The 16,476-nt window shown below is 43.3% G+C and overlaps 1 protein-coding gene across 8 annotated transcripts in view; it reads right to left on the bottom strand.

Moving 5' to 3' along the window:
- The window catches only part of MIA2 (MIA SH3 domain ER export factor 2), a gene marked incomplete at its 5' end in the record, with an annotated part of 83,224 nt that overhangs the window by 44,857 nt on the left and 21,891 nt on the right, over positions 1-16,476 (bottom strand). For 5 of the 8 annotated variants that reach the window (XM_080929582.1, XM_080929586.1, XM_080929584.1 and 2 more), the window contains 4 exons: positions 4,794-4,882; positions 4,978-4,999; positions 8,641-8,772; positions 14,474-14,596. In XM_080929582.1, coding sequence (XP_080785708.1) covers positions 4,794-4,882; positions 4,978-4,999; positions 8,641-8,772; positions 14,474-14,533 — 303 coding nt within the window. Of the gene's footprint in view, positions 1-4,793; positions 4,883-4,977; positions 5,000-8,640; positions 8,773-14,473; positions 14,597-16,124; positions 16,262-16,476 lie in introns of those variants that run through there. The other 3 variants (XM_080929580.1, XM_080929581.1, XM_080929583.1) reach the window with 2 other exon arrangements.

The following is a 16,476-nucleotide window of genomic DNA, read 5'->3' as shown; positions in this document are numbered from 1 at the left end:
AAAATGGGTCAATGTATCTGGTAAGTACTGCAAATTTCTAAGTATTTTTCTAACAAGTGGAACTTAATACTGCTCTCAAAGATGTATCTAATCATGTGGGCTTTCCCACTGGCACAGTCGATGTGACCCATCCCTTCACCAGACCACGCAAGCAAACAAATAACTCAAGCACACAGAGCAAGAGAGGGCTGAACAAAACTCAGCATCCTATTGTGACCAAGACTTGCACGGATTTATGTATAAGAGGTCAGTCCCTTGTCATGATAAAGTCCTTCATCACTTATGAAAAATCCAGCCAACACAAGGAATGGGAAGGAGCTGAGAGCAGAATAAGGGCATCCCGGACCCCAATAGCTGGCTAAGGACGTGATGGAAGCCCTACTGAGAACAGTTAGAAAAGAGATTCCAACCGTACGCAGATTAAAAAGGCATTATCTCTATTCACAGAATCTTGATTACCAACCTGACTACATCTGTAATCAACTAAAACCCAACTAGGTACCCCTTGATTTGACTGGTCATCTGAGATGGAAAGACCATCCTAAACCTAGACAATGTCTTCTGGTGGCAGCTCACATTAAAGGACATGGAAAAGGGAGCTTTTGCTTTTTGCCTGCTTGCCCTCACTATCCCTGGCAAGTTCACCTGTCCTGCCAGCGGCATTCCTTGCTAGTATTAGAACGTACTTCTTCAGGATTTCAAGACTGAACAGCTATCAGATTCTGTGCTTTTCTGCTGGGAGACTGCTATTGGACTAGCAGGACCACAGCCTGTAAGCCACTCTTAAGAAGATCCCCTTTAATGTACAGATTCATTTTTATTAATTCTGTTTCTCCAGAGAACCCTAACTAATATAGCATATTAAATGTAGAGAAGCCTCTAAGACTGCCCCCAAAACTACAAGTCCAACAAATGAATTCATAAAGCAGCAGATAGTCCATGACAAATAATGAACCAGCTCCAAATGATACCAGCAGCCTTGATTCACAGTCGTGGTTTAGAAGAGATGTTTGGGAGGCCAGGAATCAAGGTACAAGAAAGTCGGATAATAATACTGAGGAACTGGAGCCACAGAAAAGAAAGTAAGACGACTTGGAGTCTCTTGCATGAGCACATCCAGTCACAGCAGACAGCAGCAGTGACTCCTGCCAGGAGGTACCCATTAAACAGTACAAGCAGACATCCAATCCAAGGCTGGACTCAGTGAGGAGAGGACCACAACATGCCAAACGGAGAGGAAATCTGAGCGAGAGCCTTCGAGGCCCACCACTCTGCTTCCCTGCCACTGTGTGGAGCAGCAGGATGCAGACTCAGGACAGACCATGGGAAGAACTAGCTTGGAGGCTGAAGAGACCAGCTCAGCAAATTACAGACATAAGGTGCTGAAGATGGCGCACAGGACTCTGTAGAACTTCAGCAAGCCTCACTCTCCCTGCTACTCCCCCATGGGAAAATGAGACTCTTGGAACCAGAAAAGAGCCTGCAGAACTCAGAACAGCATCAGATGGGACGGACAGGCCCCCACAGCACAGTCTGTGGAAACAGCAGAAGCTAAGGGATTCCTGATACCACAGCCCAGGCACAGCAGCAAGGAGTTACACAAACCACAGAATACTTCGCTAGTACTGAGCTGGAAGGAACACTGACCAAGAACATAACACCTCCATCTCTTTTTATTCATTTGTTATTAATTAATCTTTAATTTTTATTTTCTAATTATTTATACATAATTTTTAATTCTTAATGTTTTTTTTTTTACTATGAACATTTTATACTTTAGGCATTTGGTTCCTATGTGGGAACTGGCACCTTGGTAGGAAAGGCTCTGTTCTTTTTTTCCTCTAAGCCAAATATACAATATTTTCTCAATTTCTTTTCATACCTCTGATGCATGTTTTTCTTTTCTAATGCGCCCCTCCACCCCATCCCCAGCCCCCTTTCATTTCTTAAATACTGATACACAATATTTTTTCTATTCTTTTCTACGTCTAACTCCTTTAATTCCAGCACGTAAGAGGCAGAGGCAGGCAGATCTCTTTCAGATCCAAACCAGCCAGGGCTACAAAGAGAGACCCTATCTCAAAACATGCATTTTCAGAAGTTTTAGATATTTACTGAGAGGTGCTGTGTCTGTATTTGTTTTGGTAGATTTGTCTAACTTCCACAGTGGTTGTATCATTTTGCACTTCTACTAGTAGGTGAGTGTTCCAGTTTCTCTGTGTCCTTCTAAGTGTGTGCTGTGCTGTTGTTAGCACATGGGCTGAGTAGCATCATGGTCTTTAGCCTTTGCTTGGAGGCTAATGGCACTGAGTATCTTTAAAGTTTATCTTCTTCTCTGCAGAAAGTTCATTCAGTTTGTTTACCTGTTACATATTTATTTATTTTTAGACAGCCTTAGAAGTATCCTATAGATTGTGCCAAAGCTGCTTGTATTTTAATTTTAGTTCTACTTCCCCAAGAAGGGCTGCCTAGTCAGGAGCTGACTTTATCTGAACCTTCCCATTTTAATTAGTGAAATAAAGGAGAGCCAGTGACTGGGCGGGGTAAGGGAGATAGACAGAGTGTAAGAGAGCAGAGGACAAGGGGGAAGAGAAGTTCCAAGATGAACCTCCAGAAAGATGAGCTGGATCCAGGTGGGCTTAATTGATGTTAAAAATCTATGAACATTAAGGATTTTATAGGTCTAATATTTTATATAGAAGGGCAGTTTGTATCTTTGTCTATTTTTTTAAAGTTTTATTTATTACATATAAGTGCACTGTAACTGTCTTCAGACACACCAGAAGAGGGCATCGGATCTACCATGTGGTTGCTGGGATTTGAACTTAGGACCTCCGGAACAGCAGTCAGTACTCCTAACCGCTGAGCCATCTCTCCAGCCCCAGTATCTTTGTCTATTTGATGAAATCTTGTTGTGTAGAGGGTTTATGGATTGAGAACTGAATACATAAACCTGTATGAAAAGCTATCCGGCTATAGAGTTGTGTTTGTGTTGAGTTTTGGGGTAAGGAAACACTCAGGATTGGAGGTAGTAAACTGCCAGGGGAAGAGAGTCTCACGGATGAAGAGAGACCATGGGGGCAGCTCAAACCGAGCAACAGAGGTGCCTGCGGCTTCAAACTAGAAGCAGGCTGGCAGAGTTAGACCATGGGGCTGATAAAGGGATAAGCATATTTTATTCTTTAATATTTACTGCAACAGTATCCCAGGCTGTCCTTGAATTCTCCACCCTGCTTCTGGATTCTGCAGCACTACACACACATATGGCACGGACATACATTCAGGCAAAACACCCATATACATAAAAGCTAATGAAAGAAAAAAAAAGAAGACAATATCAGATATGTTTAGCCGGGCAACGGTGGCAAACATCTTTAGTCTCAGCACTTGGGAATCAGAGGCAAGTGGATTTCTGAGTTCAAGGACAGCATAGTGAATTCCAGGACAGCCAGGGCTACACAAAGAAACCTTGTCTCAAGAAAACAACAACAAACTTTAAAAAGCATACATAGAAAAATGGACTATAATCCACAGATAAGAATTCAGCATTATAAAAATGTTTACTCTGAAGCCAGGTACAGTGACACACGTTTATAACCCAAATGCTCAAGAGAGATCACTTGTGAATTTGAAGCCAGCCTGGTCTACAGAGCTAGTTCAAGCAGCCAGGACTACACAGAGAGAGCCCGTCTCTTAAGTCTCAACACCTCCAAATGTGTCTGTTACTTGTTGACAAAGCTTTTAAATGGTAACTGGCTAAAAGGAGGCAGTTGAGATGAGCCTGAGCTAATACGACTAGTATCCTCAGAGAGCATTAGGACAGAGGGACACACAGCAAGCAAGCAGTTTTATCTACAGGTCAAGGGACAGACCACAGAAGCAGCAAAGCCTGCCTACACCTCCACCTTTGGCTCTTCTTTGCAGAACTGTAAGGGAGGTCATTCCGGCTTGTAAAGTGGCATTTGGTCATAGCAGCCCTAGCAAGCTAACTCAAATCCCAAATGAAAAAAAAATGAAGTCTCTACATGATAACAAGTATACCTATACATCCTCAATAGGCAAAAATCTCTTTAAACAGGAAGCAAAAAACAAAAACAAAAAACAAAGACCTGACAAATTACACTACATTAATTCTAAACCTATTTTCTTAGACACCAAATAAGACAGAAATATAAGTCACAGAAGATAGTTGTAAGCCATATATCTAGCAAAACTCCTAGATATAATAGATATAAAATGTTATTTTTTTGTATTTTGTTTTTTTTTCTCCCCCCCCCCAGAGCTGAGGACCAAACCCATTGAGCTAAATCCCCAACCCCAATATAAAATGTTAAAAACAAACAAAAACCCTGCTTCTACATAACATAAAGGCAAAATGATTGTAAGTGTCTTTAAAGGGGCAGAAATGGGCCAACAAGGTGGCTTAGAAATTAAGGAGCTTGCTACCAAAACTGACCATCTGATTTCAATCTCTGGGACCCAGATGAGTGAGAAAAGGAGAAATGACTCTTCCACACATGCCACATGCACAGGCACAAATAGACACATATGATAATAAGTTTTTTTTTTTTAAGGGTGAAAAAGACTTGAAAAGGCAACTTCACAAAGACTATCTAAACGACCAATAAACAAATCAAGGTGCTGCACTTTGTCAGTCAGGGAAGAGATGGCTACCAGAGGTGAAGAGCCACAGAACTCAGCTCTGAAGCAGAGCTCTGGAGGCACTAAGTAATCCATGGAGAACCACTAAGTTCCAGTCTCTACCACCAACATTATTCTCAGACATGCCTTACCTCCTTTTGAACAAAGCTGACTTTTTCAAGTAGTTTACATTTTTCTTCAATTAATGCAGAAAGCTCAAGAGCAAGTTTTTTTTCTCTCCCTGAGAAAGAAAAAGAAAATTACCATAACTAACCTATTTTAAGTTTTTAAATTATATACAACAATGAGCTCTCAAACAGAAAAATAACAACTTACCCACGTAAAATCGGCTTCGAATCTGAAACAAATTTAAACAAAAGTATATTAACACAAGTATACCTTCAAGTAAATCTATTTGATTTCTATTCCCAACTTCTCATGGGCTTTCCATGAGTGAATTACCCAGAGGCATTCTATATCTGACGAAAGCCCTGCTACACAGTAAGGTCTCCCACTGAAGACTCACACTGTGTGCTGTCATATGAAGGCTCTGAAGCACCTGCTACTTCACTCAGACTCATGGTTCCTACTCACATATTTGGTGCTAACACGAGGGATTTCAAGTACTCTATTACTAAGACAACTACTTAATAGCCAAAATACAACAGTCTAAAAAATACCATAGGGCTCTAAACAAGGTCCAACTCTTAAAAAAAAAAAAAAAACCCATTAGCCTTTCTTAAGTGTCAGCTCTCAGTGAAGAAAAGATAAACCCACTGTGACAGGCCTGGGGCTAGAGTAAAAGGAAGATTTATACCACCTAGAAAAGACAGAGAGACAAGAAAGAGAAAAATCAAAAGGACAAAGTTATGTTTGTCCTGGAGCTGTTTGTATTTCAATGTTAATTCCACTTCCCCAAGAAGGGCTGCCCAGTCGCTACTCAGGTTCAACAGATTGTGGGCAGGGGAAGGAAAGGTAGAGGTGGAGAGTTGGAGAAAGGAGACAACCTCCCTGGTGAAGGATATGGAAGGAAAATGAAGCTGAAGCACGTGGCCTGAAGAAACCACAGGATATAAGGATTCCATAGCAGGGGAACAGAGTAGTGTAGTGGTAATCTGCCCAATCTAGGCACAGCTTGTGTTCATTTTAATTGAGGTGTGTTTTCATCACACAGGTTTATTTAGGTTGCAGGACAAGATATCCTAGGATGTGTGCAAAAAGGAAATATAAAAAAGGCAACATGAGGCAGAGAGACTCCTTCTGCAAGGCACCAGGAAACCATAAAGAAATCAGCAGTACAGTCAGAAGCACAAGGACCAATATCTAAAAAGAAGTCTCAGGAAGAAAAGGATATGGTGAGACTCCCTCTTTAAAAAAAAAAAAAAAAAAGCAACTGTGGGAATGAATGATACAGGGTCTGGGACAGGGGTGTGCCTACACAGGGGGGCTGGGGGGGATTAACCATCTGATTATTAACTGAATGAGTGGCCTTTATTCTAAATTGGGAGGGTAGATACATCTGTTGGCTTTTAACACTGCTAAAAGCAAACAGACCAAAAAAAGGGGGGGGGGGGTGACGAGAAGCAAGGGGAGGAGGAGAAAGATGAAGAGGCATAGGAAGAAGAAAAATGCAGAGGAGGGGGAAAGGTGGGGTTTGGTACTAGTGTGTACTATCCCTGCAAAGAAAATCCTTTAAGAACACTTACATATATATCCAGTGCTTAGCAGTCCCAAAGCCATTAGGACACAAAATCTGCCTGCAGGGAGCTGATCTCCCAGGAGCGCTCTCACTCCGAAGCCCACAGGCTCACAGGCCACACACCTAAGGTTTACTTGGTCTTTGACAAAGGAGCTAAAAACATTCAATGAAAAAAGACAGCATTTTCAACAAATGATGCTGGTTCAACTGACAGTCAGCATGCAGAAGAATGCAATTCAACTCTTTCTTATCACCTTTACAAAGCTCAAATCTAGTGGATCAAAGAATTCCACATAAAACCAGGTACAGTGAAACTAATAGAAGAGAAAGTGGGAAAGAGCTTAGAACACATAGGCACAGAGGAAATTTTCCTGAACAGAACACCAATGGCTCTAGGATCAAAGATTGACAAATGGAACCTCATGAAATTGTAAAGCTTCTGTAAGGCAGAGGACACTGTCAACAGGATAAAATGGCAACCAACAGATTGGGAAAAGATCTTTACCAACCCTATATCTGATAGAGAGCTAATATCCAATATATACAAAAGCTCAAGAAACTAGACTCCAGAGTATCAAATAACCCTATTAAAAAAAATGGGAGACAGAGCTAAACAAAGACTTCTCAACTGAGGAAAATCAAATGGCTGAGAAACACCTAAAGAAATGTTAAACTTCCTTAGTTATCAGGGAAACAGAAATCAAAACAGCCCTGAGATTCCACCTCACTCCAGTCAGAATGGCTAAGATCAAAAACTCAGGTGACAGCAGATGCCAGCGAGGATGTGGACAAAGAGGAACACTCCTCTACTGTTGATGGGATTGCAAACTGGTGCAACCACTCTGGAAATCAGTCTGGAGGTTCTCAGAAAACTGCACATAGTACTACATGAGGACCCAGCTATACCACTCCTGGGCATATACCCAGGATGTTCCAGCATATAAAAAGGACACATGCTCCCACCATGTTCATAGCAGCCTTATTTATAATAGCCAGAAGCTAGAAAAAACCCAGATGTTCTTCAACAGAGAAATGGATACAGAAATTGTGGTTCATTTACACAATGGAGTACCACTCAGTTATTTAAAACATTGACTTCAAGAAATTCTTAATCAAATGGATGGAACTAGAAAATATCATCCTGAGTGAGGTGACCCAGTCACAAAACAACACACATGGTATGCACTCACTGATAAGCAGACACTATCCCAAAAGCTTGGAATACCCAAGAAACAATTCACAGACCTTATGAAGCTCAAAAAGAAAAAAGACCAAAATGTGGATGCTTCTGTCCTTATTAAGAAGGGAGAACAAAACATTCACATGAGGAAATACAGGAAACAAATAGAGGAGCAGGGACTGGGGAAAAGATCATCCAGAGACTGCCATATGCAGTCAGTCACCAAACTCAGTCACTAGCAAGAAGTACTTACTGGCAAGAGCCTGACATAGATGTCTCCTCAGAGGCTCTGCCAGAGCCATACGAATACAGATGAGGATGCTTGCAGCTAACCATCAGATTGAGCATGGGGACCCCAATGGAGGAGCTAGAGAAAGGAGCTGAAAGGGTTTGCAACCCCCATGAGAAGAACAACAATATCAACCAACCAAATCCCCCAGAGCTCCCAGCAACACCAACCAATGGGTACACATGGAGAGACCCATGGCTCCAGGTGCATATGTAGCATAGGACAGCATTGTCTGGCATCAAAGGGAGGAGAGGCCTTTGATCCAGTGAACGCTAGTTTTCCCAGTGTAGGGGAATGCCAAGGAGCTGAGGTGGAAGTGGGAACACCTTTATGGAAGCAAGGGGAGAGGAATGGAAGAGGGAGGGAAAGGGGATAACATTTGAAACATTAATACATAGAATATTCCATAAAAAATGATAAAAAAGAATCCTTACGTATAAAAACATTTCTCTGAATCTATATTTAGTTTCTAATAACTACATATTACCAAGAACTTATTGATGTAACTTATTTCCCTGAAATAGCAATTACGTTTTTCCAATTCATCATTTAGTCTAAAGACAGAATGAGGGCTGGAGAGACAGTTCAGGGTTTAAGAGCACTTGTTACTCTTGTAGAGGACCAAGCGTTCAACTCCCAGCACCCACAGCAATCACAACCCTCTGTAATTGTAGTTCCAGGGGATCCCATGCCCCCTTCTCACGTCTGTGTGTACCAAGCACACATGTGATACATACATGTAGGCAAAGTATTCATACACATAAAATAAACCTTAAAAAAAAACCTTTAAACCCAGACTGAACATTCTCTTAGCATGCAGTGGTTACTTACTGATCGGAAGCCTCTCCACAGAAACAAGACAATTGCAAGCAATCCAATGGTAAGCACACATATTGCCAATTCCAATGAAAAACCATTGGGATTAAAGTCTGCTCTCATATCTTCAGGCAGTGCTGCCACAACCTTCAAAACAAAGGAAGATAAGGCCATAAACACACATCTTCCACAGTACTAGAACCAAGACAGGTACAGGTGGCTGAGATTAACTCTATGAATGTGAAACAGGCTGCCATATAATACAATGCATTTCTGCCTCTGACCACTTTCGTCTGACAACTTACAGTTAGTTGCTCTCACTGGGTCAAGAGCAACAGAATGGTGAAACACAATGGTTTCCAAACCATTGAGGAATTATGAAGAAACTGTCAGAGCTTAACTCAGGAAGGTACAAGGATCTGGAGAGTGCCAAGAAATGATTGCCAGTGACCTGGCCTGGTGGTGTCCCTGACTTCAAGCTCAGATTTTACCTATATGCATTGGGGTAAAAAGTAGCTTTCGTTTTTCTGATGTGACTGTCATCTCTGAGTCTACTGCCTCCGTCTGCTAACCCAGGCCTAGTCCTGGAAGCCTCTGTACAATCTTATCTAGGCCTAGAATGTTTTCCGCTCTGAGAGTTGCTGCTGAATAAGCTCACCCTTCCTAGTCCTTTCTCATCTCTGGCTTTCTGGTTCACCTCAGCTGTTCTGGATCAAACTCCTCTCCAAGCTGACTGATTCGATCTGACTTTTCCCTCTGCCTCTGACTGCTCTGCTTGGCCTCAAACTAACTTTAGCAATAATCTTCTGGCTCCTTCATTCTCTGGCTTGTTCTGTCCTCACAGTGTCTAGTTTGTTCTCTCCACAACCTGTCTCTATACAACTGTCCTGGTCAAACTGCCTTCTTCACCTTTTTTCTCTCTGCACTGCTCCCTCTTAAGCAGTTTCCGTTTCCTCTCTCTTCTTGTGAGGGCTGGGTATACCCTCTTCTGTCAAATATTTCTCTGGTTCATTTTGTCTGCCACTCAATTAGACATCACTTTCAAACATGAGTGTTTCCTTCTACAAACTAACTTTACCTTCATTGTTTGGGATTAAAGGGATGTGCTAAAGCTGAGAACCATAGTTTTTTGTTTTTTTTTTTTTTTTAGTTTCATAGTGAGATCAAATATCTGCAACACATTGGGTTTTACAAAAAAAAAAAACAAACAAACTTCCCTACAGGGAGACACACAGATCTGCAGAATGCTGGGTGGGAGTAGGGAAAGAGGTCATAACATTTGAGATTTGAATCCTTCCCTCCTATCAGCCCTTACCTTAAATTAAAATAATGTAGTTTGATCACAAGGACAGATATTCAATAGAAAGCAACTATTCCCACCATCTCTCCCTAAAGCCCACGGCAATATAAGCCAGGCCTCACTTCATTCCTTCTGAAAGGCTCTTCCACGACACACCACTTATGGCTCTTTGACAAAAGAACCCAAAGAATGAAGAGACTTGATTCTTTTCAGGCACGAGCATAGACCAGCTAGAACCTCTGCTGCCATCTTCCCCTCAGGGGCCTGACAAACAAACACAGAAACAAACCCTCTAAACAGCCTATTTTATGTGTCTACCAGACTCCTTGCAAGTCGCTATCTAGTTTATTAACATAATATTAGAAAAGCATGTAATGTTATGATTTTTAAATCCCTGTATCTTTCTTCTTTTTTCAGCTGTGACTCCAGACAGGATCCAAAGAGGAGGTATAGAGCCTCTTCTATGGGTTTGATGGAGCGTTCCTTTACCCTTCTGTGTTAGCCTCTTAAAGTACAGTACAAACCTTAAAAGGGCACAGGAAAGGGTGAAAACCTTTTACCCCACTCTGTCTCTCCTCCACTTCAGACACACAGAAATGTGGTCTCACACCCCCAAGCAACGGTAAGGAGCATCTGCCTCCAGGATCACAAAGACAGATGCTCAAGAAAAGGCAAGTACTGCCATCATCCCTCCCCACAAAGAGGACAATGGTACAACCAAGCAGTTCACACTGCTTCTCCTGAAACGCTCTTCCACACATGCAGCTGAAGGCTTGCAGCTGGTTACACATTTCCCCTCTTCCTGGATCAGCTCAAAACTCTTCCTCCTTCAGTGGCCCCAGGTGCAGTGACTACTGTGATACCAGTTTAAAAAAGAAAAAAACAAAACTTTAAGACAAACACTGTTCCAAAGAACAAAGAACATCTTCTGATGGCAAAAGCTATCTCAGTCTTTAAGATAAAGGTTATACTTTACCCAAAGAACAAACCACAAAATGAAATAAAGGAAAAAACAGACAACCGTCAATAGTCGTTAGGGATTTCAAGATCTCACTTTCAATGAGTCAGCATAAAAAGAGACTTGGAACAACACTATAAGTGAACCAGACCTTACATGCTAAGAAAATACCACACAACAATAGCAAAAAACACATTCTCAACTATACGTAAAAGAGTCTTATGTATGGAACAAATCCATACATCAAGCTAAGAGTCTTATGTATGGAACAAATCCATACATCAAGCTAAAATAAACCTCAATATACTTTTTAAAATATAAAAGCTCACAGCCCAGCCCAGAGAGATGAGTGGGCAGTTAAGTACATCTCCTGCTATGGCAGAGGACCAGAGTTCATGACCTTCCACAATCCTGCCTGTAACTGCAGCTCTAGATCCGATATCCTCCCTCTTCTGGCCTCCTCAGACACCTGAACTCACATGCACATACACACAGATACACATACACATAACTTAAAATAATGAAAACTCAATTACAATTCAAATCTTGAGAAGTGTGTAATCTCTGATTACAATAACTTGAAATTAGCTATCAAAAACAGAAAGAGGGGCTGACGAGAGGCTCAGCAATTAAACGCATTTATTTGTTGTTCCTGTAGACGAAACAAGTTTTGGTTCCTAGCATCCATAAGGTGGCCCACCACTATCCAGCACTGCAGTTCCAGGATCTGCCCTCTCTTCTGGATACACAAGGTTACATGGTGTACAGACATGAATGAGTAAAATACTCAATACTGAAAAAATAAACTATTTTAACTTTTTGAAGAAATCTGAAAATTTTACAAATGTGGACATAATATACTACTAAATAACCACAGAACAATGAAAAATTAGGTAATGAGAGAAATTATTTTGAGTTTAGGCTCATTAGTGCCACAAGCCCATACAATAAAGTTAGAGGACAACCTCGGGTTTTTGGTTCATACCTTCTTTGTTGTTTGAGACTGGCCTCCCTATAGCCCACTCTCACATGAGCCAGGCTAGCACAGAAACCAGACTAGCTAGCACATAAACTTCTGAAGAGGCCCCGGCTCCTCCTCCCATACACTAGTGGGAATCAGCGAGGATTAGAGATGCCTCTGCTGTGTCCAACATTTAATGTGGGTTTGGGATCCACACTCAGACCACCAGGCTTGTACTGTAGGTGTGTCACCTGCTGAAACATGCCTCCAGTCCAACTGGGGAAATTAGAAAATATTTCCAGGAGCTGTAAAGATGGTTCCGCAGTTAAGATCGCTGATTGCTCTTCCAGAGGACCCAAGTTCAATTCCCAGCACCCACATGGTCCATAACTCAAGTCCCATGGAGTCTGACACTGCAAACATACTGGTGCATAGCCATATATGCAGGAGCAAAACATCCATACAGGTAAAATAACATTTCTTAAAATAAAACTTTCAGATTAAATTGAAAAAAAGCAACATAGCAAAACTTATACTTTGCAGCTAATGCAGTGCATAAGGGGAAAGTTTATAATTGTGAAACCTTTTATAAAAAGTTATTGAGGGGGGAAAAAAGGTATTGGGCCAAGAAGATCATTCACTCATCTGACAAGTGGTGTCGACAGAAAATTCACAGCTAACACCATACTAAAGGGAAGAACTGCTCCTTAAAACCAGAAACAAACATATCAGCGTAGCCTACTGAGCCACAAAAAGTTTGTGCAACATCCCCATTCTCTCATGTCCCTCACCACCAACCTTATCAAAGCCAAATACTGGTAAATGTTCCCTGTGTATGTGTTACATGTGTACACTGTGTGTGAATGTGCAAAATAAATAAATAAATAAAAAGCCAGACATTGAATGGAGATGTCTTTCTCCATCTTAATCACTGAACCTAGAGCTTACCCATTCTTTGCTATACTGGTGACTAATGAGCCCCTGGGATTCCCCCGCACACCCCTCCACCTGGTGCTGGAGTCAGAGGTCCCTGCAAGCCTAGCACTTCCGGTAAATGAGGACCAGGCAATGCTTGCGGAGCAAGCACTTAACCCACTGGGCATCTCCCTGGGCACTAATTGTTGAGTTCCACGAAGGAAGATGTATATGATTTGCAATTGTCTCTCTACAGTATGATTCTCTTCCCATAAACCCATCTCAATAACTGACACAGCCAGAAATTTAGGAGTATTCTACATTCTTAGCACAACCCACCCCTCTCCACATCTAATCAACAAAGTTATACCCATTTCGGCTCTTCCTAGTTCCCCATTTAGGACCAGACTTCTGCATCCTTACCCTTGTCATTTGTCCGTCCTGTTTTGAGTTTTGTTCCCTGACATCTGGGCTACATACATACATACTACCACCAGGAAAATCTATAGTAGCCAAACACACTGAAAAGCCTTCAAGTGCTCTCCTGCGCCACACAACAGTCCTTGGGACCCACCTGTCTACAAAGGCATCATTTGTCACACCCTTGGCAGCAGAGCCCCCTGTGCAGGCCAGTTTAGTTACTTGCTCAGCCTGTTAAGACTTTCCCAGCCTCCCAAGAATATACAATCTCTCCGTCTCCTCTCCTTGCTTTGCATGTGTGCTTCTATAAACCGTCGGTTTCTACTGTGGACTGACTGTGTTCTTTCCCTTAAAAGACAACAGGATGCCGGTGGTAAAATTCTTACTTCATTTAGAACCCCACAACTTTTTCATTCACAGGCGGGTACACTCACTACACTACTTTTGGCGAAATAAATAAAACACAAGCATGGGGACACTACTTTAAATTCACAGAGCATAATCTGAACTGACTAATCAGAACAGCTGCAATATTTAAATGGTCTATTAGAAAACACAATGCAGTTTCCAGAAACACTCTCTCCTGGGTGTGTGTGTGTGTGTGTGTGTGTGTGTGTGTGTGTGTGTGTGTGTGTGTGTGTGTGTGTGTGTGTGTGTGTGTGTGTCTCTGTGTGTGGTGTCCCGTACTCTCTTCCCTCCCCCCCCCCGTGTGTGTGTGTGTGTGTGTCTGTCTGTCTGTCTGTGTGTGGTGTCCCGAAACATATCAACAACAAAACACGTACAAACACTAAGGAGAAATAACTTCCGTTACCTGATAACAAAATGAAACAAACAAAAAAAAAACATACTTTGGATCCTGAGCGTTCACTATCTCTAGAGTTTCCAACAACACCTTTTACATTAACAATGCAAAGAGGAGGAAGGACGTTACGGTTAAAGCATTTCTGAAGGGCACTCTACTGGGGAAAAATAATGCAGAACTAAAAATCTCAGTTCCGGTCCCAGCTTAGGCGTCCGCTTAAGACAAGAAGTTTCATCACCAAGAAACTCCAGTTTCCGGCAGTCAGAAAACCACGTGTAACTGACCCCTGTTCAAAATAAATGACGTTCGGGCAATCGTCTCTGGGGTCGGGAACAAAACCGGCAGTCCTTTGGGAGGTCCACATTGCCTTCCCGATCCCCGGGCCTCTTCCCCGCGGCGAGCAGCGGCCGAGTCCAGGCCGGGCGAGCTTGAGCTCCGGCTCCCCGGCCGCAGCCGCTCGGCCCCACCGCGGTTCCCGAGCCCGGGACTCACCCTGCGCAGCTGCTCCAGAACCCGCCGCGCGCAACCCGCCGCCGCCCCGGGCCCCGCCATCTCCGCGCCCACAGGCGGAGGCCTTGCAGCCGGCCCGCCGGCCAGCAGCAGGCCCGGCGCGGTGGGCGCAGCGCTGGGAAGGCGAACACACGGGCGGCCGGCGCGCACCACTGCGGCCCCGCGGGGGGAACCCGCGCCGCACCCCCGGCCTTGGTCTCGCCCGCGCGGCGGAGACGCCTCCCCGACGGCTCGAGCTCGGCGGCCACGTCCTCGCTCGAGCTTAAAGGGCCCGCGCACCGCTCCCGGGCCTTCCGCCTCGGAGCTCCAGGAGCCGGAGCGCACGGCCGCAGCCTTCCACCCCGGAGGCCTAGGGCGCAGCCCTGGAGTGTAAAGGGGAAAAAAAAAATCACCGCCTCCCTCACCCTAGCTCCCAGCCCGCCCGCGGCCGCTCCTCTAGAGCGTGAGCCCCACACTGCCTTACCCCCGCGGACCCCTCCATCACAGAGATGCCGGCGTCTGCCGTAATTCCGGCCAGAAAAATGGCCCGCGGCGTGCGAGCCGGTGCGTCCTGCGTTGCGAGTCCGAACTTCGGACTCTGGCCACGGAGGCGTTCGGGTCCGGTGTGTGGTCTGGTGAGAGTTTGACCTCTCCCGGGCAAGCACACGTCGGTCGCTCACCTGTGCCCACCGGGAGGGCGCTCGCCCTCTGTCCTCGGGAGTGCCAAACCGAGCCCGTGTGGACTCCTGCCCGACACCAGAAAAGAACTCAATGTAACAGTTCGCCCTCTAAATTTAGGACCCTATTTTTAGAGCCATTGGTTCGAAGTACTGGGAGAGACGATTTTAAACGTAAAAGATTAACCTGCCTCTAATGTGTGTCTTCTTCACCTGTACGATCTCTCTGACCCAAACTAACGCAAGTCTTTCAGAGAAGAAACTAAAAAGGCTGCAGCCTCCTAAGGGAGCTTAATAAAATCATAAACCTTTGTAAATTGACCTTACAGTAAACACAACATTTTCATCCCACAAGCACTCACAAAATCAGAAACAGCCACGGTTGCAGCCAGTGATTTCTAAGACCAAACTGAGGCCAAATGTGTCGATACTCAAAACTTGTTTGCCACATCACCCTAGGGAGTTTCAGAAACTGCCACAGTCAGGAGATAGCAGAAGTTGCTCAATACTCCCATTTTAAGGTAGTACCCAACTTTTGTACATGTTGGACTGTGTCGAAATCTGCTTATATGAATACTACAGTCAGAAAAGAAGCGTGCTTAAATTTTTTAGAAATTTCAGAGATGTTTAAGGTTCAGTCAGGATACTATATTACTCAAAAATTTTACAGGCTCTAGAACCTTGTTGGGCTTTTAGGATTTGTAAACAGAAGAGAAGAAGAAGAAGAGAAGAAGAAGAAAAACTTGATTTGCTCAACCTGTCTTCCTTATGTTAATCTGTGCCCCTTTCCAGAAATCTGCAGCAGTTACCATCCCAAATGCCAAACGCATAAATGAGACAAGTGAGGGTTTAAAAAGAAAAAATCCAAGCATACCTATAGCAAAGAGTTTTTCCATAGCAAAAAGAGTAAACTTAATCACTGCAAATGCCCAGATCTAACTTTTGAATGCATTACATACAGTCCTGTAGACTCTTACCTCATCACCCAGACCTTCCAATTCCATTTCTTAGGACGTTCATGTTAAAATACCCGAACATGTAACTAAACCTCTCCTGTATACTTCATATCCTTGAGAAAGAGTCCAGATTTTAATATCTTCTGTGCTCCTGTTTCCACAGTGTGATCCTGTTTTGACACTGTGGATGGAGGGGTGCTCTAGGTGGAGCTGTGACTACCAACCCGTAATCCAATTTCATGGACCTCATAACTTGTTAAATATATGTGTGCACACATGCCTGCGTATGTATATTTTCTTAACTGTTATACATATCACACATTAAAATCCACAATTGGAAAGAAAAATTCTAAGATTGTAACTGCTGAAACAC

Source organism: Micromys minutus (assembly GCF_963924665.1).
Source record: "Micromys minutus genome assembly, chromosome: 1".
In the NCBI taxonomy this organism is placed as follows: domain Eukaryota; kingdom Metazoa; phylum Chordata; class Mammalia; order Rodentia; family Muridae; genus Micromys; species Micromys minutus.
The sequence above is the reverse complement of the archived record's forward strand: the minus strand, read 5'-3'. Positions and strand labels throughout refer to the sequence as shown.